Source organism: Mustelus asterias, chromosome 3 (assembly GCF_964213995.1).
Source record: "Mustelus asterias chromosome 3, sMusAst1.hap1.1, whole genome shotgun sequence".
Taxonomy (NCBI): Eukaryota; Metazoa; Chordata; class Chondrichthyes; order Carcharhiniformes; family Triakidae; genus Mustelus; species Mustelus asterias.
The window spans coordinates 469,985-494,551 of NC_135803.1; the positions used below are offsets into that span (position 1 = coordinate 469,985).

The 24,567-nt window shown below is 47.3% G+C and overlaps 1 protein-coding gene across 3 annotated transcripts in view; it reads right to left on the reverse strand.

The window, feature by feature from the left end:
• Positions 1–344: 344 nt before the first annotated feature.
• Positions 345–24,567, reverse strand: part of LOC144486045 (myoneurin-like) — a 108,801-nt gene continuing 84,578 nt past the window's right edge. For 2 of the 3 annotated variants that reach the window (XM_078204155.1, XM_078204160.1), the window contains one exon: positions 345–1,759. In XM_078204155.1, coding sequence (XP_078060281.1) covers positions 1,521–1,759 — 239 coding nt within the window. In that variant the 3' untranslated portion in view covers positions 345–1,520. The remainder of the gene's footprint in view (positions 1,760–24,567) is intronic. The other variant, XM_078204168.1, reaches the window with a different exon arrangement.

Genomic DNA, 24,567 nt, shown 5'->3' on the forward strand with positions numbered 1-24,567 from the left:
AAACTCAATAGGGTCTTTTAAGAGACTCCTGGATGAGTACATGGGACTGAATAGGATGGAGGGTTATAGGTAGGCCTAGAAGGTAGGGATATGTTCGGCACAACTTGTGGGGCCGCAGGGCCTGTTTTCTGCTGTAGTTTTTCTATGTTTCTAAATTTCCCTCGAATCCAAATTCACCATAGGGAAGGGAGAGTCAGGCAGTTGTGGTGAGACTTCCAGGACAGATTGAAAGAATTAAATGAATCTCTGATACAGAGAATTTAACAAAGAGCAAATGTGGACCCATGGTTAGTATACAGTGGCACATTTGATGCAATGCAAGGGAGTTATTGAGACACAAATGAGACACTCCGGTGTTCCTTTTACTGCTGTAATGGTCTGCATTCACATTACCATAATGCTGGGGAACGTTTAAATGCTGCATCAGGCAGTTTCGGATATGTGGATTAAGCTCCTGCTTAAAGGCAACACACCCAGGATCTGCTCAGGGGAAGCACGGCTATTCGACACAAACATTCCGCTCTGTGTGTAGACAGAAATATTCACTCCAGCAACAATAAAAATGTCATTTGTTACAAGAATTCCATTGTGTAAACAGCACACGGTTGGCCATGATTTGTATCCAGAATAGAAATGAATGAATTGGACCATTGTGAAGATGTATCGTGAAAGAGCAGAGACACAGTGACATTTGGGGAGCTGGGAGACGTCCAGTCAATCCAGAACAGTTTCACCCGCCACCCCCCCACACCCCGGGTGTCAGCAAATCCCACACAGAGCCCAGTATTCGCCCATTCTCTTGGGGCACCCCTTTACACTCCCACCACCTACACGCTCGCTCCCACGTGGGCCGTGTGATCCTGTTCCAAACCCCCTCCTTCAGTGAGCTCAGTGAATCCACACATCCCCTCCCCCTGCGTGAGCTGTGAGATCCTCTATTCCTGGATGATCACCTCTCCCCCTGGGTGATCTCTGTGACACCCACCTCCCTTGGGTGGGTTCTCTGACACCCTCTCCCCCTGGGTGGGCTGTGTGATCTCCTCTCCCCCCTGGGGTGGTCTGTGTGATCTCCTCTCCCCCTGGGGTGGTCTGTGTGATCGCCTCTCCCCCCCCCCCCCCCCCCGTGTGTGATCCCCTCTCCCCCGGGGTGGGCTGTGTGATCCCCTCTCCCCCGGGGTGGGCTGTGTGATCCCCTCTCCCCCGGGGTAGGCTGTGTGATCCCCTCTCCCCCGGGGTGGGCTGTGTGATCCCCTCTCCCCCGGGGTGGGCTGTGTGATCCCCTCTCCCCTTGGGGTGGGCTGTGTGATCCCCTCTCCCCCGGGGTGGGCTGTGTGATCCCCTCTCCCCCGGGTGGGCTGTGTGATCCCCTCTCCCCCGGGGTGGGCTGTGAGATCTTCTCGTCCCCCCGTGTGGGCTGTGTGACTCCCTCTCTCCCCGTGTGAGCTGTGTGATCTCCTCTCCCCCTGGGTGGGTTCTGTGATCTCCCCGCTCCCCCCCTGCCAGTGTGCTGAGAGCTTCTGTCAGTAGAGTTGCTGTAGAAAGATGAGTTGGGTTTCTGGATAAGCAGACACAGAGGGCCGCAGCAACTGTTCGGTGGATAAAGATGGGCCCTCGCTCCCAGGCAATATCATCTGTTGTTGTTCTGTTCCCATGGCAACAGTGAGCGGTATGGATAGATCAGAGGGTTTCAGCTCCACGGGATCCTGAGAGTCACCTTCGACAAAATCTTCCCCATTATTAGCATCTGTCCTTTGCACAGCTGGAAAGGAAATCATTGCATGAAAACAAGGTCACAAACCCCGGACATCATCCCAGCTTCCCTTTACAGCTCCCAAATATTGGTGATGGTGTGAAGACCCTCCTTCAACAAAGAGAAGGTGGTGGTACAATGGTATTGCCACTGGTTTATTAATCCAGAGACTCAGGGTAAATCTCTGGGGACTAGGGTTCAAATCCCATCACGGCAGATGGTGAAATTAAATTCAATAAAAGCCAGGAATTAAAATCTAATGATGACCATGAAACCATTGTTGCAAACATCTAGCCTACATGTGACCCCAGAACCAATGTGGTTGACCCTTGAAATGGCCCAGCAAGCCCTCGGTTTAAGGGCAGTGGGGATGGGCGATAAATGCTGGCCCAGTCAGCGACGCCCACATCCAATGAATGAAACGCAGGCGAGCTGCATCCCAAACAGACAACAGGCAGACAGGCCAAGGTTTATTTGATAAAAGGCCCCTTTGGGAGGTGGGGCCTTTTTTTAAAGAAAAGGGCACTAAGTAAATAAGTAACACAAAGGTGCAGCTCTGTAAGAATGTAATTCTGGGAATTTGGTACAGGAGGGGATTTTAAGGGTTTGATATCTTTCTAAAATCATGTTTGCATTTGGATTTAGGTCAACTTGAACTGTAACTGAATGATAAACCCTGCTGAGAGGCTGCCGAAATAAAACTTCTGACTGGTGTCCAGTAGATGGCAGACGAGCTTTGGGGAAGCAGGATGTGGGTTATTTGCCATGAATTCCCATTATTTTAAAATTCAGAATTTTCATTGCTCCAGGGAAAAGGCACTAGGAACTAGCCGAGCTCTTTGTGCAAGAGCTGTGTACAGTTCTGGTCACCCTATTATGGAAAGGATATTATTAAACTGGAAAGAGTGCAGCAAAGATTTACTAGGATGCTACCGGGACTTGATGGATTGAGTTATAAGGAGAGGCTGGGTAGACTGGGACTTTTTTCTCTGGAGCGAAGGAGGCTGAGGGGTGATCTTATAGAGGTTTATAAAATAATGAGGGGTATAGACAAGGTAGATAGTCAACATCTTTTCCCAAAGGTAGGGGAGTCTAAAACTAGAGGGCATAGGTTTAAGGTGAGATATACAAAAGTGTCCAGAGGGGCAGATTTTTCACAGAGGGTGGTGTGTCTGGAACAAGCTGCCAGAGGTAGTAGTAGAGGTGGGTACAATTTTGTCTTTTAAAAAGCATTTAGATAGTTACATGGGTAAGATGAGCATAGAGGGATATGGGGCAATTCGGATTAGCTTAGGGTGTAAAAAAAAGGGCAGCAAGGACATGTTGGGCCAAAGGGCCTGTTTCCATGCTGTAAATCTCTATGACTCTATGAAGTCATCACAGACACAACAGGCTGCATGGCCTCCTCTGTGAACAAAGAACAAAGAAAATTACAGCACAGGAACAGGCCCTTCGGCCCTCCAAGCCTGCACCGACCATGCTGCCCCGACTGAACTAAACCCCCTACCCTTCCGGGGACCATATCCCTCTATTCTGATCCTATTCATGTATTTGTCAAGATGCCCCGTAAAAGTCACTACCGTATCCACCTCACTACCTCCCCCAGCAATGGGTTCCAGGCACCCACTACTCTGTGTAAAAAATCTGCCTCGTACATCTCCTTTAAACCTTGCCCCTCACACCTTAAACCTGTGCCCCCTAGTAATTGACTCTTCCACCCTGGGAAAAAGAGCTTTGTCCTGTAATAACTGTTGAAAGTTTCCAAAATTGTATCCAACTTGCAAATCCTGAAGCAGTCGAGGATTTTGTCCAACAAAGTCCAGTTTTAAAAGGGCAGAAAAGAAGCTTTGATTTCAACAGCTTATGATCTCTTTCATATCTTATGGACATGCCAACAAATTTAAGAAAATTGGCAAAAGTTACTGTGCTGTAACTATTTGATGATTAAGGAAAATCCCAAGGCTTTTTATACATATACATTTTATACATAAATAAGATAGAGGGTTATAGATGAGCCGAGAAGGTAAGGAAACTGTTCGGCGCAACTTGTGGGCCGAAGGGCTTGTTTGTGCTGTAGCTTTTCTATGTTCTATATATAAAGAGCAAGAGGGTAGCCAGGGAGAGGGTTGGCCCACTCAAGGACAGGGGAGGGAATCTATGCGTGGAGCCAGAGGAAATGGATGAGGTATTAAATTAGTACTTTGCGTCAGTATTCACCAAAGAGAAGGATTTGGTGGATGATGAATCAGGGAAAGGGTGTGTAGATAGTTTGAGTCATGTTGAGATCAAAAAGGCGGTGGTATTGGGGTTCTTGAGAAACATTAAGGTTGACAAGTCCCCAGGGCCTGATGGGATATACCCCAGAATACTGAGAGGGGCAAGGGAGGAAATTGCTGGGGCCTTGAGAGAAATCTTTGTATCCTCACTGGCTACAGGGTAGGTCCCAGAGGGTTGGAGAATAGCCAATGTTGTTCCTTTGTTTGAACAGAGTAGCAAGGATAATCCAGGTACTTACAGGCCGGTGAGCCTTACGTCAAAGGTAGGGAAATTATTGGAGAGGATTCTTCGAGACAGGATTTATTCCCACTTGGAAATAAGTGGACGTATTAGCGAGAGGCAACATGGTTTCGTGAAGGGGAGGTCGTGTCTCACTAACTTGATCGAGTTTTTTGAGGAAGTGACGAAGATGATTGATGAGGGTAGGGCAGTGGATGTTGTCTACATGGACTTCAGTAAGGCCTTTGACAAGGTCCCTCATGGCAGATGGGTGCAGAAGGTGAAGTTGCGTGGGATTAGAGGTGAGCTGGCAAGGTGCATACAGAACTGGCTTGGTCATAAGATGAATGAAGACCGCTCGACAATCACCAGGCAGGAGTGTTCTCTTCCTGTTGGGGAACACTTCAGCGGTCATGGGCATTCGGCCTCTGATCTTCGGGTAAGCGTTCTCCAAGGCGGCCTTCACGACACACAACGCAGAATCGCTGAGCAGAAACTAATAGCCAAGTTCCGCACACATGAGGACAGCCTCAACCGGGATCTTGGGTTCATGTCACACTATCTGTAACCCTCATGACTTGCCTTGGCTTGCAAAATCTTACTAACTGTCCCGGCTGGAGACAATACACATCTCTTTAACCTGTGCTTAACCCTCTGTCCACTCACATTGTCTGTACCTTTAAGACTTGATTAGCTGTAAAGACTCGCATTCCAACCATTATTTTGTAAACTGAGTTTGTGTCTTTATATGCCGTTTGTGAACAGAACTCCCACTTACCTGATGAAGGAGCAGCGCTCCGAAAGCTAGTGGCTTTTGCTACCAAATAAACCTGTTGGACTTTAACCTGGTGTTGTGAGACTTCTTACTCGGTCATAGGAGACAGAGGGTAGCAGTGGAAGGGTGTGTTTCTGAATGGAGGGCTGTGACAAGTGGCGTCCCTCAGGGATCAGTGCTGGGACCTTTGCTGTTTGCAATATATATAAATGATTTGGAGGAAAATGTAACTTGTTTGATTAGTAAGTTTGCGGACGACACAAAGGTTGGTAAATTTACGGATAGCAATGAGGACCATCAGAGGATACAGCAGGATATAGATTGGTTGGAGGCTTGGGCAGAGAGATGGCAGACGGAGTTTAATCCAGACAAATGTGAGGTAATATATTTTGGAAGGTCTAATACAGATAGGAAATATACAGTAAATGGAAGAACCCTTAAGAGTATTGATAGGCAGAGGGATCTGGGTGTACAGGCACACAGGTCACTGAAAGTGGCAATGCAGGTGGAGAAGGTAGTCAGGAAGGCATATGGCATGCTTGCCTTCATTGGCCGGGGCATTGAGTTTAAAAATTGGCAAGTCATGTTGCAGCTTTATAAAACCTTAGTTAGGCCGCACTTGGAATATAGCGTTCAATTCTGGTCACCACACTACCAGAAGGATGTGGAGGCTTTGGAGAGGGTACAGAAAGGAATTGCCAGGATGTTGCCGGGTATGGAGGGCATTAGTTATGTGAGGTTAGAGAAACTTGGTTTGTTCTCACTGGAACGACGGAGGTTGAGGGGCGACCTGAAAAAAGTCGACAAGATTATGATGGGAATGGACAGAGTGGATAGTCAGAAGCTTTTTCGCAAGGTGGAAGAGTCAATTACTAGGGGTCATAGGTTTAGGGTGCGAGGGGCAAGGCTTAAAGGAGATGGATGAGACAGATTTTTTACACAGAGAGTAGTGGGTGTCTGGAACTCGCTGCCAGGGGATGTAGCGGAAGCAGATACAATAGTGAGTTTTAAGAGGCATCTGGACAAATGGATGAATAGGATGGGAATAGAGGGATATGGTCCCCGGAAGGGTAGGGGGTTTTAGTTAAGTCGGGCAGCATGGTCGGTGAAGGCTTGGAGGGCCGAAGGGCCTCTTCCTGTGCTGTAATTTTCTTTGTTCTTTGATATTGACTATCTAGCTGATCTATGCCCCTCATTATTTTATAGACAAAGAAGAACAAAGAACAGTACAGCACAGGAAACAGGCCCTTCGGCCCTCAAACCTGTGCCGCTCCCTAGTCCAACTAGACCAATCGTTTGTATCCCTCCATTCCCAGGCTGCTCATGTGACTATCCAGGTAAGTCTTAAACGATGTCAGCGTGTCTGCCTCCACCACCCTACTTGGCAGCGCATTCCAGGCCCCCACCACCCTCTGTGTAAAAAACATCCCTCTTATATCTGAGTTATACTTCGCCCCTCTCACCTTGAGCCCGTGACCCCTCGTGATCGTCACTTCTGATCTGGGAAAAAGCTTCCCACCGTTCACCCTATCGATCCCCTTCATAATCTTGTACACCTCTATTAGATCTCCCCTCATTCTCCGTCTTTCCAGGGAGAACAAGCCCAGTTTACCCAATCTCTCCTCATAGCTAAGACCCTCCATACCAGGCAACATCCTGGTAAACCTTCTCTGCACTCTCTCTAACACCTCCACGTCCTTCTGGTAGTGCGGCGACTAGAACTGGACGCAGTACTCCAAATGTGGCCTAACCAGCGTTCTATACAGCTGCATCATCAGACTCCAGCTTTTATACTCTATACCCCGTCCTATAAAGGCAAGCATACCATATGCCTTCTTCACCACCTTCTCCACCTGTGTTGCCACCTTCAAGGATTTGTGGACTTGCACACCTAGGTCCTCTGTGTTTCTATACTCTTGATGGTTCTGCCATTTATTGTATAACTCCTCCCTACATTATTTCTTCCAAAATGCATCACTTCACATTTATCTGGTTAAATTCCATCTGCCACCTCTCCGCCCAATTTTCCAGCCTATCTATATCCTGCTGTATTGTCCGACAATGCTCATCGCTATCTGCAAGTCCAGCCATCTTCGTGTCATCCGCAAACTTGCTGATAACACCAGTTACACCTTCTTCCAAATCATTTATATATATCACAAATAGCAGAGGTCCCAGTACAGAGCCCTGTGGAACACCACTGGTCACAGACCTCCAGCCGGAAAAAGACCCTTCGACCGCTACCCTCTGTCTCCTATGGCCAAGCCAGTTCTCCACCCATCTAGCCACTTCTCCTTGTATCCCATGAGCCTTAACCTTTTTAACCAACCTGCCATGTGGGCCTTTGTCAAATGCCTTACTGAAATCCATATAGACGACATCCACGGCCCTTCCTTCGTCAACCGTTTCTGTCACTTCCTCAAAAAACTACACCAAATTTGTAAGGCAGACCTCCCTCTTACACTCCCTCTTAGACCTCTAAGATCACCCTTCAGCCTTCTACGCGTCAGAGAAAAAAGTCCCAGTCTATTCAGCCTCTCCTTATAACTCAATCCATCAAGCCCCGGTAGCATCCGAGTAAATGTTTTCTGCACTCTTTCTAGTTTAATAAGATCCTTTCTATATCTTGATCTGATACTGACCAATGAGCCTGGACAGGTGTCAGATCTCTCAGTGGGAGAGCACCTTGGGGATAGCGATCATAACTCTATCTCCTTTATGTTTGCATTGGAAAAAGAAAGGATCAGGCAAACTAGGAAAGCGTTTATATGGAGTAAGGGGAAATATGAAGACATAAGGCAGCAAATTAGAGGAGTTGATTGGAAGGAGGTATTCTCGGGGAAATCTACTGAAGAGAGGTGGCAGTTTTTCAAGGAATGTCTGTCTAGGGTTCTACAGGACAATGTTCCGAGCAGACAGGGAGGAGTTGGTAGGTTAAAGGAACCGTGGTGCACGAAAGCTGTACAAAAGGTTCACAGAGCTTGGCGAAGATAGGGATCTGGATGAGTATACGGCTTGTAGGAAGGGACTAAAGAAGGAAATTAGGAGAGCCAGAAGGGGTCACAAGAAGGCCTTGGCAAGTAGAATTAAGGAAAACTCTAAGGCGTTCTATAAATATGTGAAGAGTAAAAGGATGAGACGTGAAGGAATAGGGCCTATAAAAGGTGAAGGCGGGAAAATCAGTATGGAACCAGTAGAAATGGCAGAGGTGCTTAATGAGTATTTTGCCTCGGTTTTCACAGAGGAGAAGGACATGGGTGGATGTACTGTGGGCTTGCGGTGGACTGAAAAGATCGAGTATGTGGACTTTAACAAAGAGGTTGTGCTGGAATCTTTGAATGGCATCAAGATAGATAAGTCGCCGGGTCCGGATGGGATGTACCCCAGGTTACTGTGGGAGGCGAGGGAAGAGATTGCAGAGCCTCTGGCGATGGTCTTTGCGTCGTCGATGGAGACGGGAGAGGTGCCGGAGGATTGTGGATGTGGTTCCTATTTTCAAGAAGGGGAATAGGGATAGCCCAGGAAATTACCGACCGGTGAGTCTAACCTCAGTGGTTGGTAAGCTGGTGGAGAAGATCCTGAGGGACAAGATTTATGAGCATTTAGAACATAGAACATTACAGCGCAGAACAGGCCCTTCGGCCCACGATGTTGCACCGACCAGTTAAAAAAACAAAAACAAACTGTGACCCTCCAACCTAAACCAATTTCTTTTCGTCCATGAACCTATCTACGGATCTCTTAAACGCCCCCAAACTAGGCGCATTTACTACTGATGCTGGCAGGGCATTCCAATCCCTCACCACCCTCTGGGTAAAGAACCTACCCCTGACATCGGTTCTATAACTACCCCCCCTCAATTTAAAGCCATGCCCCCTCGTGCTGGATTTCTCCATCAGAGGAAAAAGGCTATCACTATCCACCCTATCTAAACCTCTAATCATCTTATATGTTTCAATAAGATCCCCTCTTAGCCGCCGCCTTTCCAGCGAAAACAATCCCAAATCCCTCAGCCTCTCCTCATAGGATCTCCCCTCCATACCAGGCAACATCCTGGTAAACCTCCTCTGCACCCTCTCCAAAGCCTCCACATCCTTCCTGTAATGTGGGGACCAGAACTGCACACAGTACTCCAAGTGCGGCCGCACCAGAGTTGTGTACAGTTGCAACATAACGCTACGACTCCTAAATTCAATCCCCCTACCAATAAACGCCAAGACACCATATGCCTTCTTAACAACCTTATCTACTTGATTCCCAACTTTCAGGGATCTATGCACACATACACCTAGATCCCTCTGCTCCTCCACACTATTCAAAGTCCTCCCGTTAGCCCTATACTCAACACATCTGTTATTCCTACCAAAGTGAATTACCTCACACTTCTCCGCATTAAACTCCATCCGCCACCTCTCGGCCCAACTTTGCAACCTGTCTAAGTCTTCCTGCAAACTACGACACCCTTCCTCACTGTCTACCACACCACCGACTTTGGTGTCATCAGCAAATTTGCTAATCCACCCAACTATACCCTCATCCAGATCATTAATAAATATTACAAACAGCAGTGGCCCCAAAACAGATCCCTGAGGTACACCACTTGTAACCGCACTCCATGATGAATATTTACTATCAACCACCACCCTCTGTTTCCTATCCGCTAGCCAATTCCTGATCCAATTTCCTAGATCACCCCCAATCCCATACATCTGCATTTTCTGCAGAAGCCTACCATGGTGAACCTTATCAAACGCCTTACTAAAATCCATATATACCACGTCCACTGCCTTGCCCCCATCCACCTCCTTGGTCACTTTCTCAAAAAACTCAATAAGGTTAGTAAGGCACGACCTACCTGCCACAAAACCATGCTGACTATCACCTATCAATTCATTACTCTCCAAATAACTATAAATCCTATCCCTTATAATTTTTTCCAACATCTTGCCGACAACAGAAGTGAGACTCACCGGTCTATAATTCCCGGGGAAGTCTCTGTTCCCCTTCTTAAACAATGGGACAACATTCGCTAACCTCCAATCTTCTGGTACTATACCAGAGGCCAACGACGACCTGAAGATCAGAGCCAGAGGCTCTGCAATCACTTCTCTTGCCTCCCAGAGAATCCTTGGATAAATCCCATCCGGACCAGGGGATTTATCTATTTTCAGACCCTCCAGAATATCCTGCACATCCTCCTTATCAACTGTAATACTGTCTATTCTACTCCCTTGCAACCCAGTGTCCTCCTCAGCTATATTCATGTCCCCTTGCGTGAACACCGAAGAGAAATATTGGTTCAATGCTTCACCAATCTCCTCCGGTTCCACACATAACTTCCCTCTGCCATCTATAACTGGCCCTAAACTTGCCCTAACCAACCTTCTGTTCTTGACATACCTATAGAACGCCTTAGGATTCTCTTTAACCCTATCCGCCAAAGTCTTCTCATGTCCCCTTTTAGCCCTTCTAAGCTCGCTCTTCAACTCCCTCTTAGCCAATCTAAAGCTTTCTAGTGCACTACCCGAGTGCTCACGTCTCATCCGAACATAAGCCTCCTTTTTCTTTTTAACCAACAAAGAAACTTTTTTGGTGCACCACGGTTCCCTAGCCCTACCAATTCCTCCTTGCCTGACAGGGACATACCTATCACAGACTCGCAGTAGCTGCTCCTTGAAAAAACTCCACATGTCGGACGTTCCCAGTCCCTGTAATCTCCTAGTCCAACCTATGTTTCCTAATTCTCTCCTAATAGCCTCATAATTACCCTTCCCCCAGCTAAAACCACTGGCCCGAGGTTCATGCCTATCCCTTTCCATCACTAAGGTGAACGTAACCGAATTGTGGTCACTATCACCAAAATGCACACCAACTTCCAAGTCTAGCACCTGGTCTGGCTCATTTCCCAGCACCAGATCCAATATAGCCTCACCTCTAGTTGGCCTGTCTACATACTGAGTCAAAAAACCTTCCTGCACGCTTTGAACAAAAACTGACCCCTCTAACGAGCTAGAGCTATAACAATTCCAGTCAATATTAGTCAAGTTAAAATCCCCCATAACAATTGCCCTATTACTTTCACTCCTAAGCAGGATTGACTCCGCAATCCTTTCCTCAACCTCTCTAGAACTTTTAGGAGGTCTATAAAAGACTCCCAACAGGGTGACCTCTCCTCTCCTATTTCTAATCTCCGCCCATACTACCTCAACAGATAAGTCCTCATCAAACCTCCTCTCTGACACTGTGATACAATCTCTGACCAATAATGCTACCCCTCCCCCTCTTCTACCTCCTTCCCTACTTCGACTAAAACATTTGAACCCCGGGACCTGCAGCATCCATTCCTGCCCCTGCTCTATCCATGTCTCTGAAATAGCCACAACATCGAAGTCCCAGGTACTGATCCACGCTGCAAGTTCACCCACTTTATTGCGAATACTCCTGGCATTGAAGTATACACATTTCAAACCCTGCTCCACCCCACCTCTGCAATGCCGTGCATTGCAGTCCCCATCCATGCATCCCTCACTTTCAGCCCCACTACTCAGGATCCCTCCCCCCCCCCGAATCAGTTTAAACCTCCCTGCATGGCCTTAGCAAATTTACCCCCCAGGATATTGGTCCCCTTCTGATTAAGGTGTAGACCATCCTTCTCATAGAGGTCACACCTTCCCCAGTACGAGCCCCAATTGCTTAAGTACCTGAACCCCTCCCTCCTGCACCATCCCCTCAGCCATGAATTCAAACCTTCCCTCTCCCTATTCCTCTCTAAACTATCCCGTGGTACAGGCAAGAGTCCAGAGATAACCACTCTGTCAGTCTTGGCCTTTAGTTTCCACCCCAACTCCATAAATTTAGAGAGGTGTAGTATGCTCAAGAATACTCAGCATGGCTTTGTCAAAGGCAGATCGTGCCTTACGAGCCTGGTGGAGTTCTTCGAAAATGTGACTAAACACATTGACGAAGGGAAAGCGGTAGATGTGATTTATATGGATTTTCGCAAGGCGTTCGATAAGGTCCCCCATACAAGGCTTCTAGAAAAAGTGAGAGGGCATGGGATCCATGGTCCTGCTGCCCTGTGGATCCAGAACTGGCTTGCCCAAAGGAGGCAGAGAGTGTGTATAGATGGGTCATTTTCTAAATGGAGGTCGGTCACCAGTGGTGTGCCCCAGGGATCTGTTCTGGGACCCTTGCTGTTTGTCATTTTCATAAATGACCTGGATGAGGAAGTGGAGGGATGGGTTGGTAAGTTTGCCGACGACACGAAGGTTGGTGGGGTTGTGGATAGTCTGGAGGGATGTCAGAAGTTACAGAGGGACATAGATAGGATGCAAGGCTGGGCGGACAAGTGGCAGATGGACTTCAACCCAGAAAAATGTGTAGTGGTCCATTTTGGCAGGTCAAATGGGATGAAGGAGTACAACATAAAGGGAAAGACTCTTAGTACTGTAGAGGATCAGAAGGACCTTGGGGTCCGGGTCCATAGGACTCTAAAATCGGCCCCGCAGGTGGAGGAGGTGGTTAAGAAGGCGTATGGTGTGCTGGCCTTTATCAATCGAGGGATTGAGTTTAGGAGTCCGGGGATAATGATGCAGCTATATAAGACCCTCGTCAGACCCCACTTGGAGTACTGTGCTCAGTTCTGGTCGCCTCATTACAGGAAGGATGTGGAAAAGATTGAAAAGGTGCAGAGGAGATTTACAAGGATGTTGCCTGGATTGAGTGGCATGCCTTATGAGGATAGGCTGAGGGAGCTCGGTCTTTCTCCTTGGAGAGATGTAGGATGAGAGGAGACCTAATAGAGGTATATAAGATGTTGAGAGGCAAAGATCGGGTGGACTCTCAGAGACTTTTTCCCAGGGTGGAAATGGCTGCTACGAGAGGATGCAGGTTTAAGGTGCTGGGGTGTAGGTACAGGGGAAATGTTAGGGGGAAGTTTATCCACACAGAGGGTGGTGGGCGAGTGGAATCGGCTGCCGTCAGTGGTGGTGGAGGCAAACTCAATCGGGTCTTTTAAGAGACTCCTGGATGAGTACATGGGACTTAATAGGATGGAGGGTTATAGGTAAGCCTAAAAGGTAGGGATATGTTCGGCCCAACTTGTGGGGCCAAAGGGCCTGTTTTGTGCTGTAGTTTTCTATGTTTCTATAGGGTGACCTGAATTGCACACAGTATTCCAAGTGTGGCCTTACCAATGTCTTGTACAACTTCAACAAGATGTCCTAACTCCTGTATTCAATGTTCTGACTGATGAAACCAAGCATGCCGAATGCCTTCTTCACCACTCTATCCACCTGTGACTCCACTTTCAAGGAGCTATGAACATGTATCCCTCGATCTCTTTGTTCTGTAACTCTCCCCAACACCCTACCATTAACTGAGTAAGTCCTGCCCTGGTTCAATCTACCAAAATGCATCACCACACACGGATCTAAATTGAACTCCATCTGCCATTCATCAGCCCACTGGCTCAATTGATCAAGATCCCGTTGCAATCTGAGATAACCTTCTTCACTGTCCACTATGCCATCAATCTTAGTGTCAGCTGTAAACTTACTAACCATGCCTCCCATATGCTCATCCAACTCATTGATGTAAATGACAAATAACAGTGGACCCAGCACCGATCCCTGAGGCACACTGCTGGTCACAGGCCTTCAGTAAAACAACCCTCGACAACCTCTGGCTTCTGTCATCATGCCAATTTTGTATCCATTTAGCTACCTCACCCTGGATCCCATGAGATTTAACCTTAACCTTGCTCTCGGTCCATCCACCAACGCAAACAGTTTTTCCTTAATCTACTCTGTCCAGACCTCTTATGATTTTGAATACCTCATCAAATTTCCTCTTAACCTCGTCTTCTCCAATCAATCTAGATCACTGAAGTTCCTCCTTTGTGGAACCATTCTCAAGAATCTTTACTGCATCCTGTCTAACAACTTCACATCCTTCCTATGACATGGTGCCCAAAACTGCAAACGGAGGGCCAAAGGGCCTGTTTCTGTGTTGTATTCTTCTTTGTTCTATTCTTCTTTGTTCTAATACCCCAGTCCAGGCCGAAGCAGTATTTAATACAAGTTTATCATAGTCTTCTTGATTTTTGATTCCAAGCCGCTGTTGATAAAGCCCAGATCCAGCATGCTTTATTGGCTCTCAATCTGTTCTGTCACATTCAATGATTGATACATATACATGCCAAGGTTCTTCTGGTCCTGCACCCTCTTTAGAACAGTACTGTCTATATTGTCTCGACATTCGCACGATTAAAATGGATCAGTTTGCAGTTGTGCATTAAATTTCATCTGTCACCTGTCTTCCCATTCAACCAACCTGTCTTATTCCTTTTGAAGTTCTACACTGTTCTCCTCATGGCTTTTCCAAGTTTTATATCATTTGAAAATTTAGAAATTGTGTCCTATAGACAAAGATGCAAGTCTTTAATATATATCAGGAAGCGCAGGTGCCCGAAGACTGACCACTGCAGAAAACCTTCCTCCGATGCAACATCATCCACTAATCACTACTCGCTGTTTTCTCCAACTCAGTCAATTTCAAATCCAGCTTGTTATTGTCCCTTTTATCCCACGAACTCTTAACTTTGCTCATGAATTTGTTTGTGGCACTTTATCAATGCATTTCTGAAGTCCCTTTGCCTGCATCAATAGCATTACCCTCAAAACCTCTGTTACCTCATCAAAATACCCAAGCAAGTTAGCTACACATGACCCGCCCTTAACAAATCTGTGCTGGCTTTCCTTAACTAACATGTAGTTGCCCTGGACAATATTTAGGCTTCGGCTGATAAGTGGCAAGTAACATGGGGTTGCACGGTAGCACAGTAGCACAGTGGTTAGTACTGCTGCCTCACAGTGCCAGGGACCCGGGTTCGATTCCCGGCTTGGGTCACTGTCTGTGCAGAGTCTGCATGTTCTCCCTCAGTGTACCCGAACAGGTGCCAGAGTGTGGTGACTCGGGGATTTTCACAGTAACTTTATTGCAGCGTTAATGTAGGCCTACTTGTGACTAATAAATAAACTGTAAACTCCAACATCTGTGCCACAATAGTGTCACGCAATGACCATCTTCAACAAGACCATCTTCATTTGAGATTCAATGCAATATCAATTCAATATAATTGGTATTGTCCTCCTTAACAATTTTGAACGCTTCTACAGCTACATAGAGCCTACCGCTCTATTCCCCGCCCACACTTTGGTAAATCAGACCACAAAGCTGTGTTCCTGCTCCCGGCTCACAAGCAAAAACTGAAGCGGGAAAATCCGTCAAAGAAAGTCGTGCAATGTTGGTCTGAGGAATCGGATGATCTCTTAGAGATTTGCTTAGAGTCAGTGGACTGGTCAGTATTTAAAAACACTGCAAACAGCCTGAACGAGTACGCCACAACAGTAACTGACTTCAATAGTAAGTGTGTAGAAGACTGTGTGCCAAAGAAGCAAATCCGTGTATTTCCCAACTGGAAACCATGGATGAACAGGGATAAACACAGTAAGAAGTTTAACAACACCAGGTTAAAGTCCAACAGGTTTATTTGGTAGCAAAAGCCACACAAGCCACAACGTTCCGATGAGACAGGGGGGTGTTGGTAGGGTACGGGAACCGTGGTGCACGAAGGTTGTGATGAACCTGGTGAATAAGAAAAGAGAGGCGTACAGAAGGTTCAGAGAGCTAGGAGGTGTTAAGGATTTAGAGGAGTATACGGGATGTAGGAAGGAGCTTAAGAAGGAAATTAGGAGAGCGAGAAGGGGTCATGAGAATGCCTTGGCGGGTAAGATTAAGGAGAATCCCAAGGCTTTCTACAAATATGTCAAGAGTAAAAGGATGAGATGTGAAGGCATAGGACCCTTAAAAGGTGAAGGGGGAAAAGTTTGTGCGGAACCGTTAGAAATGGCGGAGCTGCTTAATGAATACTTTACCTCGGTATTCAGGGTGGAAAGGGATCTGGGTGGTTGTACTGCTGGTTTGCGGTGGACAGAAAGGATCGAGCATGTGGACATAAAGAAAGAGGATGTGTTGGAACTATTGAATGGCATCAAGGTTGGTAAGTCGCCGGGACCGGATGGGATGTACCCCAGGTTACTGTGGGAGGCGAGGGAGGAGATTGCGGAGCCTTTGGCGATGATCTTTGCATCGTCGATGGAGACGGGAGAGGTTCCGGAGGATTGGAGGATTGCAGATGTGGTCCCTATATTCAAGAAAGGGAACAGGGACAGCCCGGGAAATTACCGACCGGTGAGTCTAACCTCAGTGGTTGGTAAGTTGATGGAGAGGATCCTGAGAGACAGGATTTATGATCATCTAGAGAAGTTTAGTATGATCAAAAGTAGTCAGCACGGCTTTGTCAGGGGCAGGTCGTGCCTTACGAGCCTGGTTGAGTTCTTTGAAAATGTGACCAAACACATTGACGAAGGAAGAGCGGTGGATGTGGTCTATATGGACTTCAGAAAGGCGTTCGATAAGGTCCCCCATGCAAGACTTCTTGAGAAAGTGAGAGGGCATGGGATCCAAGGGGCTGTTGCCTTGTGGATCCAGAACTGGCTTGCCTGCAGAAGGCAGAGAGTGGCTGTGGAGGGGTCTTTCTCTGCATGGAGGTCAGTGACCAGTGGAGTGCCCCAGGGATCTGTTCTGGGACCCTTGCTGTTTGTCATTTTCATAAATGACCTGGATGAGGAAGTGGAGGGATGGGTTGGTAAGTTTGCTGACGACACCAAGGTAGGTGGTGTTGTGGATAGTTTGGAGGGATGTCAGAAGTTGCAGCGAGACATAGATAGAATGCAAGACTGGGCGGAGAAGTGGCAGATGGACTTCAACCCGGATAAGTGTGTGGTGATCCATTTTGGCAGATCCAATGGGATGAAGCAGCAGTATAATATGAAGGGTACCATTCTTAGCAGTGTAGAGGATCAGAAGGACCTTGGGGTCCGGGTCCATAGGACTCTTAAATCGGCCTCGCAGGTGGAGGATGCGGTCAAGAAGGCGTACGGCGTACTGGCCTTCATTAATCGAGGGATTGAGTTTAGGAGTCGGGAGATAATGCTGCAGCTTTATAGGACCCTGGTTAGACCCCACTTGGAGTACTGCGCGCAGTTCTGGTCACCTCATTACAGGAAAGATGTTGAAGCCATTGAAAGGGTGCAGAGGAGATTTACAAGGATGTTGCCTGGATTGGGGGGCATGCCTTATGAGGATAGGTTGAGGGAGCTTGGTCTCTTCTCCCTGGAGAGACGAAGGATGAGAGGTGACCTGATAGAGGTTTACAAGATGTTGAGAGGTCTGGATAGGGTAGACTCTCAGAGGCTATTTCCAAGGGCTGAAATGGTTGCTACGAGAGGACACAGGTTTAAGGTGCTGGGGGGTAGGTACAGAGGAGATGTCAGGGGTAAGTTTTTCACTCAGAGGGTGGTGGGTGAGTGGAATCGGCTGACGTCGGTGGTGGTGGAGGCAAACTCGTTGGGGTCTTTTAAGAGACTTCTGGATGAGTACATGGGATTTAATGGGATTGAGGGCTATAGATAGGCCTAGAGGTGGGGATGTGATCGGCGCAACTTGTGGGCCGAAGGGCCTGTTTGTGCTGTGGCTTTCTATGTTCTATGTTCTTACTGTGTTTACCCCAGTCCAACGCCGGCATCTCCACATCATGAACAGGGATACCCACTGCTTGCTGAAGTCCAGAGCTGAGGCATTCAAGTCAAGTGACCCTGACCTGTACAAGAAGTGGACTGTACAAGAAAGCCAGATACGATCTACAGAGATCTATCAAAGATGCCAAAATACAATACCGGACCAAGCTAGAATCCCAGGCTAGCCACATGGATACCAGCTGGCTATGACAAGGCCTGCAAGACATAACAGGCTACAAGACGAAGGCACGTAAAATCGCCGGCTCCAACGCACCCCTCTCCCTGATGAGCTCAACGGACTTATGCCAGTTTTGAGCAAGAGGTCAGCGAGAGCATGCCCTCCATCCCGGAAGCCTCAGATGAACCTGTATCCGAGGTTACCACTGCTGATGTCAGAGCTGCCTTCTCAAAAGTCAACCCACGGAAAAAACTGGCCCAGATGGGATACCCGGACGAGCACTCAGGTCCTGCGCAGACCAACTGGTGAAGGTATTCGCAGACATTTTCAATCTCTTATTACACTAATCTGAGGTCCCTACCTGCTTCAAGAAGATGTCCATCTTCCCAGTACGAAAGAAAAGCCAGGCAGCGTGCCTTAATGACTACCACCCAGTGGCTCTGACATCCATCATTATGAAGTGCCTTGAAAGGTTAGTCATGGCATAAATCAGTTCTTGCCTCCCAGACTGCCTGGATCCACTACAGTTTGCCTACCGCCGCAACAGGTCCACAGCAGATGCCATCTCCTGGGCCCTGCACTCAACCCTGGGACACCTAGATATCAAGGACACCTGTGTCAGACTCCTATTTATTGATTACAGCTCAGCCTTCAACACCATTATTCCCATGAAACTCATCTCCAAACTCCGTGGCCTAGGGCTCGTCTCCTCCCTCTGTGACTGGATCCTGAACTTCCTAACTCACAGACCGTAGTCAGTAAGGATAGGCAACAACACCCCCGCCACAATCATCCTCAACACCAGTGCCCCACAAGGCTGTGTTCACAGCTCCCTACTATACTCCTTATACACCTTTGCCCGTGTGGCCAAATTCCCTTCCAACTCGATTTTCAAGTTTGCTGACGACACCACTGTAGTGGGTCGGATCTCAAACACTGATGAGACAGGGCACAAGGAAGAGATAGAGAATCTGGTGAACTGGTGCGGCAACAATAATCTCTATCCCAATGTCAACAAAACGAAAGAACATAGAACATTACAGCGCAGTACAGGCCCTTCAGCCCTCTATGTTGTGCCGACCAGTGAAACCAATCTAAAGCCCATCTAACCTACACTATTCCAATATCATCCATATGTTTATCCAATGACCATTTAAATGCCCTTAATGTTGGCGAGTCGACTACTGCTGCAGGCAGGGCATTCCACACGCTTACTACTCTCTGAGTAAAGAACCTACCTCTGACATCTGTCCTATATCTATCACCCCTCAATTTAAAGCTATGTCCCCTCGTGCTAGCTATCACCATCCGAGGAAAAGGGCTCTCACTATCCACCCTATGTAATCCTCTGATCATCTTGTATGCCTCTATTAAGTCACCTCTTAACCACCTTCTCTCTAACGAAAACAACCTCAAGTCCCTCAGCCTTTCCTCATAAGACCTTCCCACCATCCCAGGCAACATCCTAGTAATCTCCTCTGCACCCTTTCCAATACTTCCACATCCTTCCTATAATGCGGTGACCAGAACTGTACGCAATACTCCAAGTGCGGCCACACGAGAGTTTTGTACAGCTGCAACATGACCTCCTGGCTCCGAAACTCAATCCCTCTACCAATAAAAGCTAACACTCCGTACGCCTTCTTAACAACCCTATCAACCTGGGTGCCAACCTTCAGGGATCTATGCACATGGAAATTGTCATCAACTTCAGGAAGCATAGTAGAGGGCATGCCTCTGTCTATATCAATGAGGACGAAGTAGAAATGGTCAAGAACTTCAGGTTTTTAGGTCACTACCAAGCTCACCAACAACCTGCCCTGGTTCCCCCCATGCCGACACTATGGTTAAAGCCCACCTACTTTCTCAGAAGATAACAAAATTTGGCATGTCAGCTACGATTCTCACCAACCTTTACAGATGCACCGTAGAAAGCATTCTTTCTGGTTGTATCACAGCTTGATATGGCTCCTGCTCTGTCCAAGACCACAAGAAACTACAAAAGGTCGTGAATGTAGCCCAATCCATCACGCAAACCAGCCTCCCATCCATTGACACTGTCTACACTTCCCGCTGCCTCAGCAAAGCAGCCAGCATAATTGAGGACCCCATGCACCCTGTACACTCTTCCCGCCAGGATATTGGTCCCCCTGGGATTCAAGTGCCACCCGTTTTTTGTGTACAGGTCACACCTGCCCCTAAAGAGGTCCCAATGGTCCAGGAACCTGAATCCCTGCCCCCTGCACCAGTCCCTCAGCCACACATTCATCCTCCTCCTCACTCCATTCCTGCCCTCACCTACCCGTGGCACAGGCAGCAATCCTGAGATTACTACCTTTGCTTCCTCCTTCTCAGCTGTCTCCCTAATTCAGTGTTGGGTCCACTGTTATTTGTCATTTATATTAATGATTTGGATGAGAATATAGGAGGCATGGTTAGTAAGTTTGCAGATGACACTAAGATTGGTGGCATAGTGGACAGTGAAGAAAGTTATCTCCAATTGCAACGGGATCTTGATCAATTGGGCCAGTGGGCTGACGAATGGCAGATGGAGTTTAATTTAGACAAATGCGAAGTGATGCATTTTGGTAGATTGAACCAGGGCAGGACTTACTCAGTTAATGGAAGGGCGTTGGGGAGAGTTACAGAACAAAGAGATCTGGGGTACATGTCCATAGCTCCTTGAAAGTGGAGTCACAGGTGGACAGACTGGTGAAGGCGGCATTCGGCACGCTTCGTTTCATCGGTCAGAACATTGAATACAGGAGTTGGAATGTCTTGTTGAAGTTGTACAAAACATTGGTAAGGCCACACTTGGAATACTGTGTGCAATTCTGGTCATCCCATTATAGAAAGGATATTATCAAACTAGAAAGAGTGCAGAAAAGATTTACTAGGATGCTACCGGGACTTGATGGATTGAATTATAAGGAGAGGCTGGATAGACTGGGACTTTTTTCTCTGGAGCGTAGGAGGCTGAGGGGTGATCTTATAGAGGTCTATAAAATAATGAGGGGCATAGACAAGGTAGATAGTCAATATCTTTTCCCAAAGGTAGGGGAGTCTAAAACTAGAGGGCATAGGTTTAAGGTGAGAGGGGAGAGATACAAAAGTGTCCAGAGGGGCAATTGTTTCACACAGAGGGTGGTGAGTGTCTGGAACAAGCTGCCAGAGGTAGTAGTAGAGACGGGTACATTGTTGTCTTTTAAAATGCATTTAGACAGTTACATAGGTACGATGGGTATAGAGTGATATGGGCCAAATGCCGGCAATCGGGGTTAGCTTCAGGGTTTTAAAAAAAAAAAGGGCGGCATGGACAAGTTGGGCCGAGGGGCCTGTTTCCCTGCTGTAAACCTCTATGACTCTATAAGAATCTTCCCCAATAATTTCCACTAATGTAAGGCTCGCAGGCCTGTAATTTTCCGGATTGTCTCTCTGCCCTTCTTAAACAGAGGAACAATGTTAGCTGCTAAAATGTAAAATATGTAGGGATATGGCCTGGGTGGGATTGTGGTCGGTGCAGACTCGATGGGCTGAATGGCCTCCTTCTGCACTGTAGGGTTTCTATGATTTCTCTACATTCCTCTGGTACCTCGCCTGTAGAACCGTAGAAAATTACAGCTCAGAAACAGGCCTTTTGGCCCTTCTTGTCTGTGCTGAACCATTCTTTGCCTAGTCCCACTGACCTGCACTTGGACCATAATCCCTCCACACCCCTCTCATCCATGAATCCATCCAAGTTTTTCTTAAATGTTAAAAGTGACCCCACATTTACCACTTTATCTGGCAGCTCATTCCACAGGAGATACAAAGATTTTGGCTAAAGCCTCAGTGGATCTGCCCTCAAACAGCCGCCTCCAGTCTACATTCCCTTGCTCTTGACTAATACTGTCGTAGTTAGCCTTCCTCCAGTTTAGTACTTTCACTCTGAGACTACTTTTATCCTTTTCTACAAGTATCATGAAACTTATAGAATTGTGATCACTTTTCCCAAAATGGGCCCCCACTGAGATATCAATCACCTGTCGGGGTTCGTTTAACAGAACCAGGTCTAAGATAGTCCAACAAGGGGCTATCTACATATGGCCTCAGAAGCACTCTTGGACACACTGAACTCTGCCCCATCCAAGCCCCTGGGCATGAAAGGAATCCTAGTCTATGTTGGGGAAGTTAAGATCGCCCATCACAACAACCCTGTTGTTTTTACATCGTCCCACAATGTGCTAACATATCAGTTCGTCCACTTCATGCTGGCTGTTGGGAGATCAGAAGGAGAAATCCAGAGCAAAAATAACAGGCTAAGGGCTGGCAGGTTTAAAACAGAAAACGAGGAGGAATTACGTCCCTCAAAGCATTGTGAATCTGTGGAATTCTCTACCCCAGAGTGCCGGAAAATTAAATAAATTTGAGGAGAGATAGGTTTTAAAATCAGCAGCAGGATAGGAGCGGGCAGGAAGGTGAAGGTGAGGCTGAGACAAGGTCAGCCACGATCATATTGACTGGCAGAGCAGGCTCAAGGGGCTGAATGGCCTCCTCCTGCTTCTCGGTCACGTTGTTAGGAGTTTACTATAGGCCCCCAAATAGTAATAGAGATGTGGAGGAAGAAATTGCTAAGCAGATTATGGATATGTGTAGGGGTCACAGGGTAGTTGTCATGGGGGACTTTAACTTTCCAAATATTGATTGGAACCTTTGTAGGTCAAATAGTTCGGATGGGGCAGTTTTTGTGCAGTGTGTGCAGGAGGGTTTCCTGACACAATATGTGGATAGGCCGACAAGAGGGGAGGCCACATTGGATTTGGTACTGGGAAATGAACCGGGCCAAGTGTTAGATTTGGTTGTGGGGGAGCACTTTGGAGATAGTGACCACAATTCGGTGTCTTTTGTTATTGCAATAGAGAGGGATAGGGCTGTACGGCAGGGCAAGGTTTACAATTGGGGGAGAGGTAATTATGATGCGATTAGGCAAGAATTAGGGGGCATAAGTTGGGAACAGAAACTGTCCGGGAAAGGAACTAATGAAAAGTGGAACTTTTTCAAGGAACAAATACTGGATGTCCTTGATAGGTATGTCCCTGTCAAGCAGGGAGGAAATGGCCGAGTGAGGGAACCATGGTTCACGAAAGAGGTGGAATGTCTTGTGAAAAGGAAGAGGGAAGCTTATGTAGGGATGAGGAAACAAGGTTCAGATGGCTCGATTGAGGGTTACAAGTTAGCAAGGAATGAGCTGAAAAAGGGGCTTAGGAGAGCTAGGAGGGGACACGAGAAGTCCTTGGCGGGTCGGATCAAGGAAAACCCCAAGGCTTTTTACTCTTATGTGAGGAATAAAAGAATGACCAGGGTGAGGTTAGATCCGGTCAAGGACAGTAGTGGGAACTTGTGTACAAAGAACAAAGAACAGTACAGCACAGGAAACAGGCCCTTCGGCCCTCCAAGCCTGTGCCGCTCCTTGGTCCAACGAGACCAATCGTTTGTATCCCTCCATTCCCAGGCTGCTCATGTGACTATCCAGGTAAGTCTTAAACGATGTCAGCGTGCCTGCCTCCACCACCCTGCTTGGCAGCGCATTCCAGGCCCCCACCACCCTCTGTGTAAAAAGCGTCCCTCTGATGTCTGAGTTATACTTCGCCCCTCTCAGCTTGAGCCCGTGACCCCTCGTGATCGTCACCTCCGACCTGGGAAAAAGCTTCCCACTGTTCACCCTATCTATACCCTTCATAATCTTGTATACCTCTATTAGATCTCCCCTCATTCTCCGTCTTTCCAAGGAGAACAACCCCAGTCTACCCAATCTCTCCTCATAGCTAAGACCCTCCATACCAGGCAACATCCTGGTAAACCTTCTCTGCACTCTCTCCAATGCCTCCACGTCCTTCTGGTAGTGCGGCGACCAGAACTGGACGCAGTACTCCAAATGTGGCCTAACCAGCGTTCTATACAGCTGCATCATCAGACTCCAGCTTTTATACTCTATACCCCGTCCTATAAAGGCAAGCATACCATATGCCTTCTTCACCACCTTCTCCACCTGTGTTGCCACCTTCAAGGATTTGTGGACTTGCACACCTAGGTCCCTCTGTGTTTCTATACTCCTGATGACTCTACCATTTATTGTATAACTCCTCCCTACATTATTTCTTCCAAAATGCATCACTTCACATTTATCCGGATTAAATTCCATCTGCCACCTCTCCGCCCAATTTTCCAGCCCATCTCTATCCTACTGTATTGCCCGACAATGCTCTTCGCTATCCGCAATTCCAGCCATCTTCGTGTCATCCGCAAACTTGCTGATTACACCTGTTACACCTTCTTCCAAATCATTTATATATATCACAAATAGCAGAGGTCCTAGTACAGAGCCCTGGGGAACACCACTGGTCACAGACCTCCAGCCGGAAAAAGACCCTTCGACCACTACGCTCTGTCTCCTATGGCCAAGCCAGTTCTCCACCCATCTAGCCACTTCTCCTTGTATCCCATGAGCCTTAACCTTCTTAACCAACCTGCCATGTGGGACTTTGTCAAATGCCTTACTGAAATCCATATAGACGACATCCACGGCCCTTCCTTCATCAACCGTTTTTGTTACTTCCTCAATAAACTCCACCAAATTTGTAAGGCACGACCTCCCTCTTACAAAACCATGCTGTCTGTCACTAATGAGATTGTTCCGTTCTAAATGCACATACATCCTGTCTCTAAGAATCCTCTCCAACAACTTCCC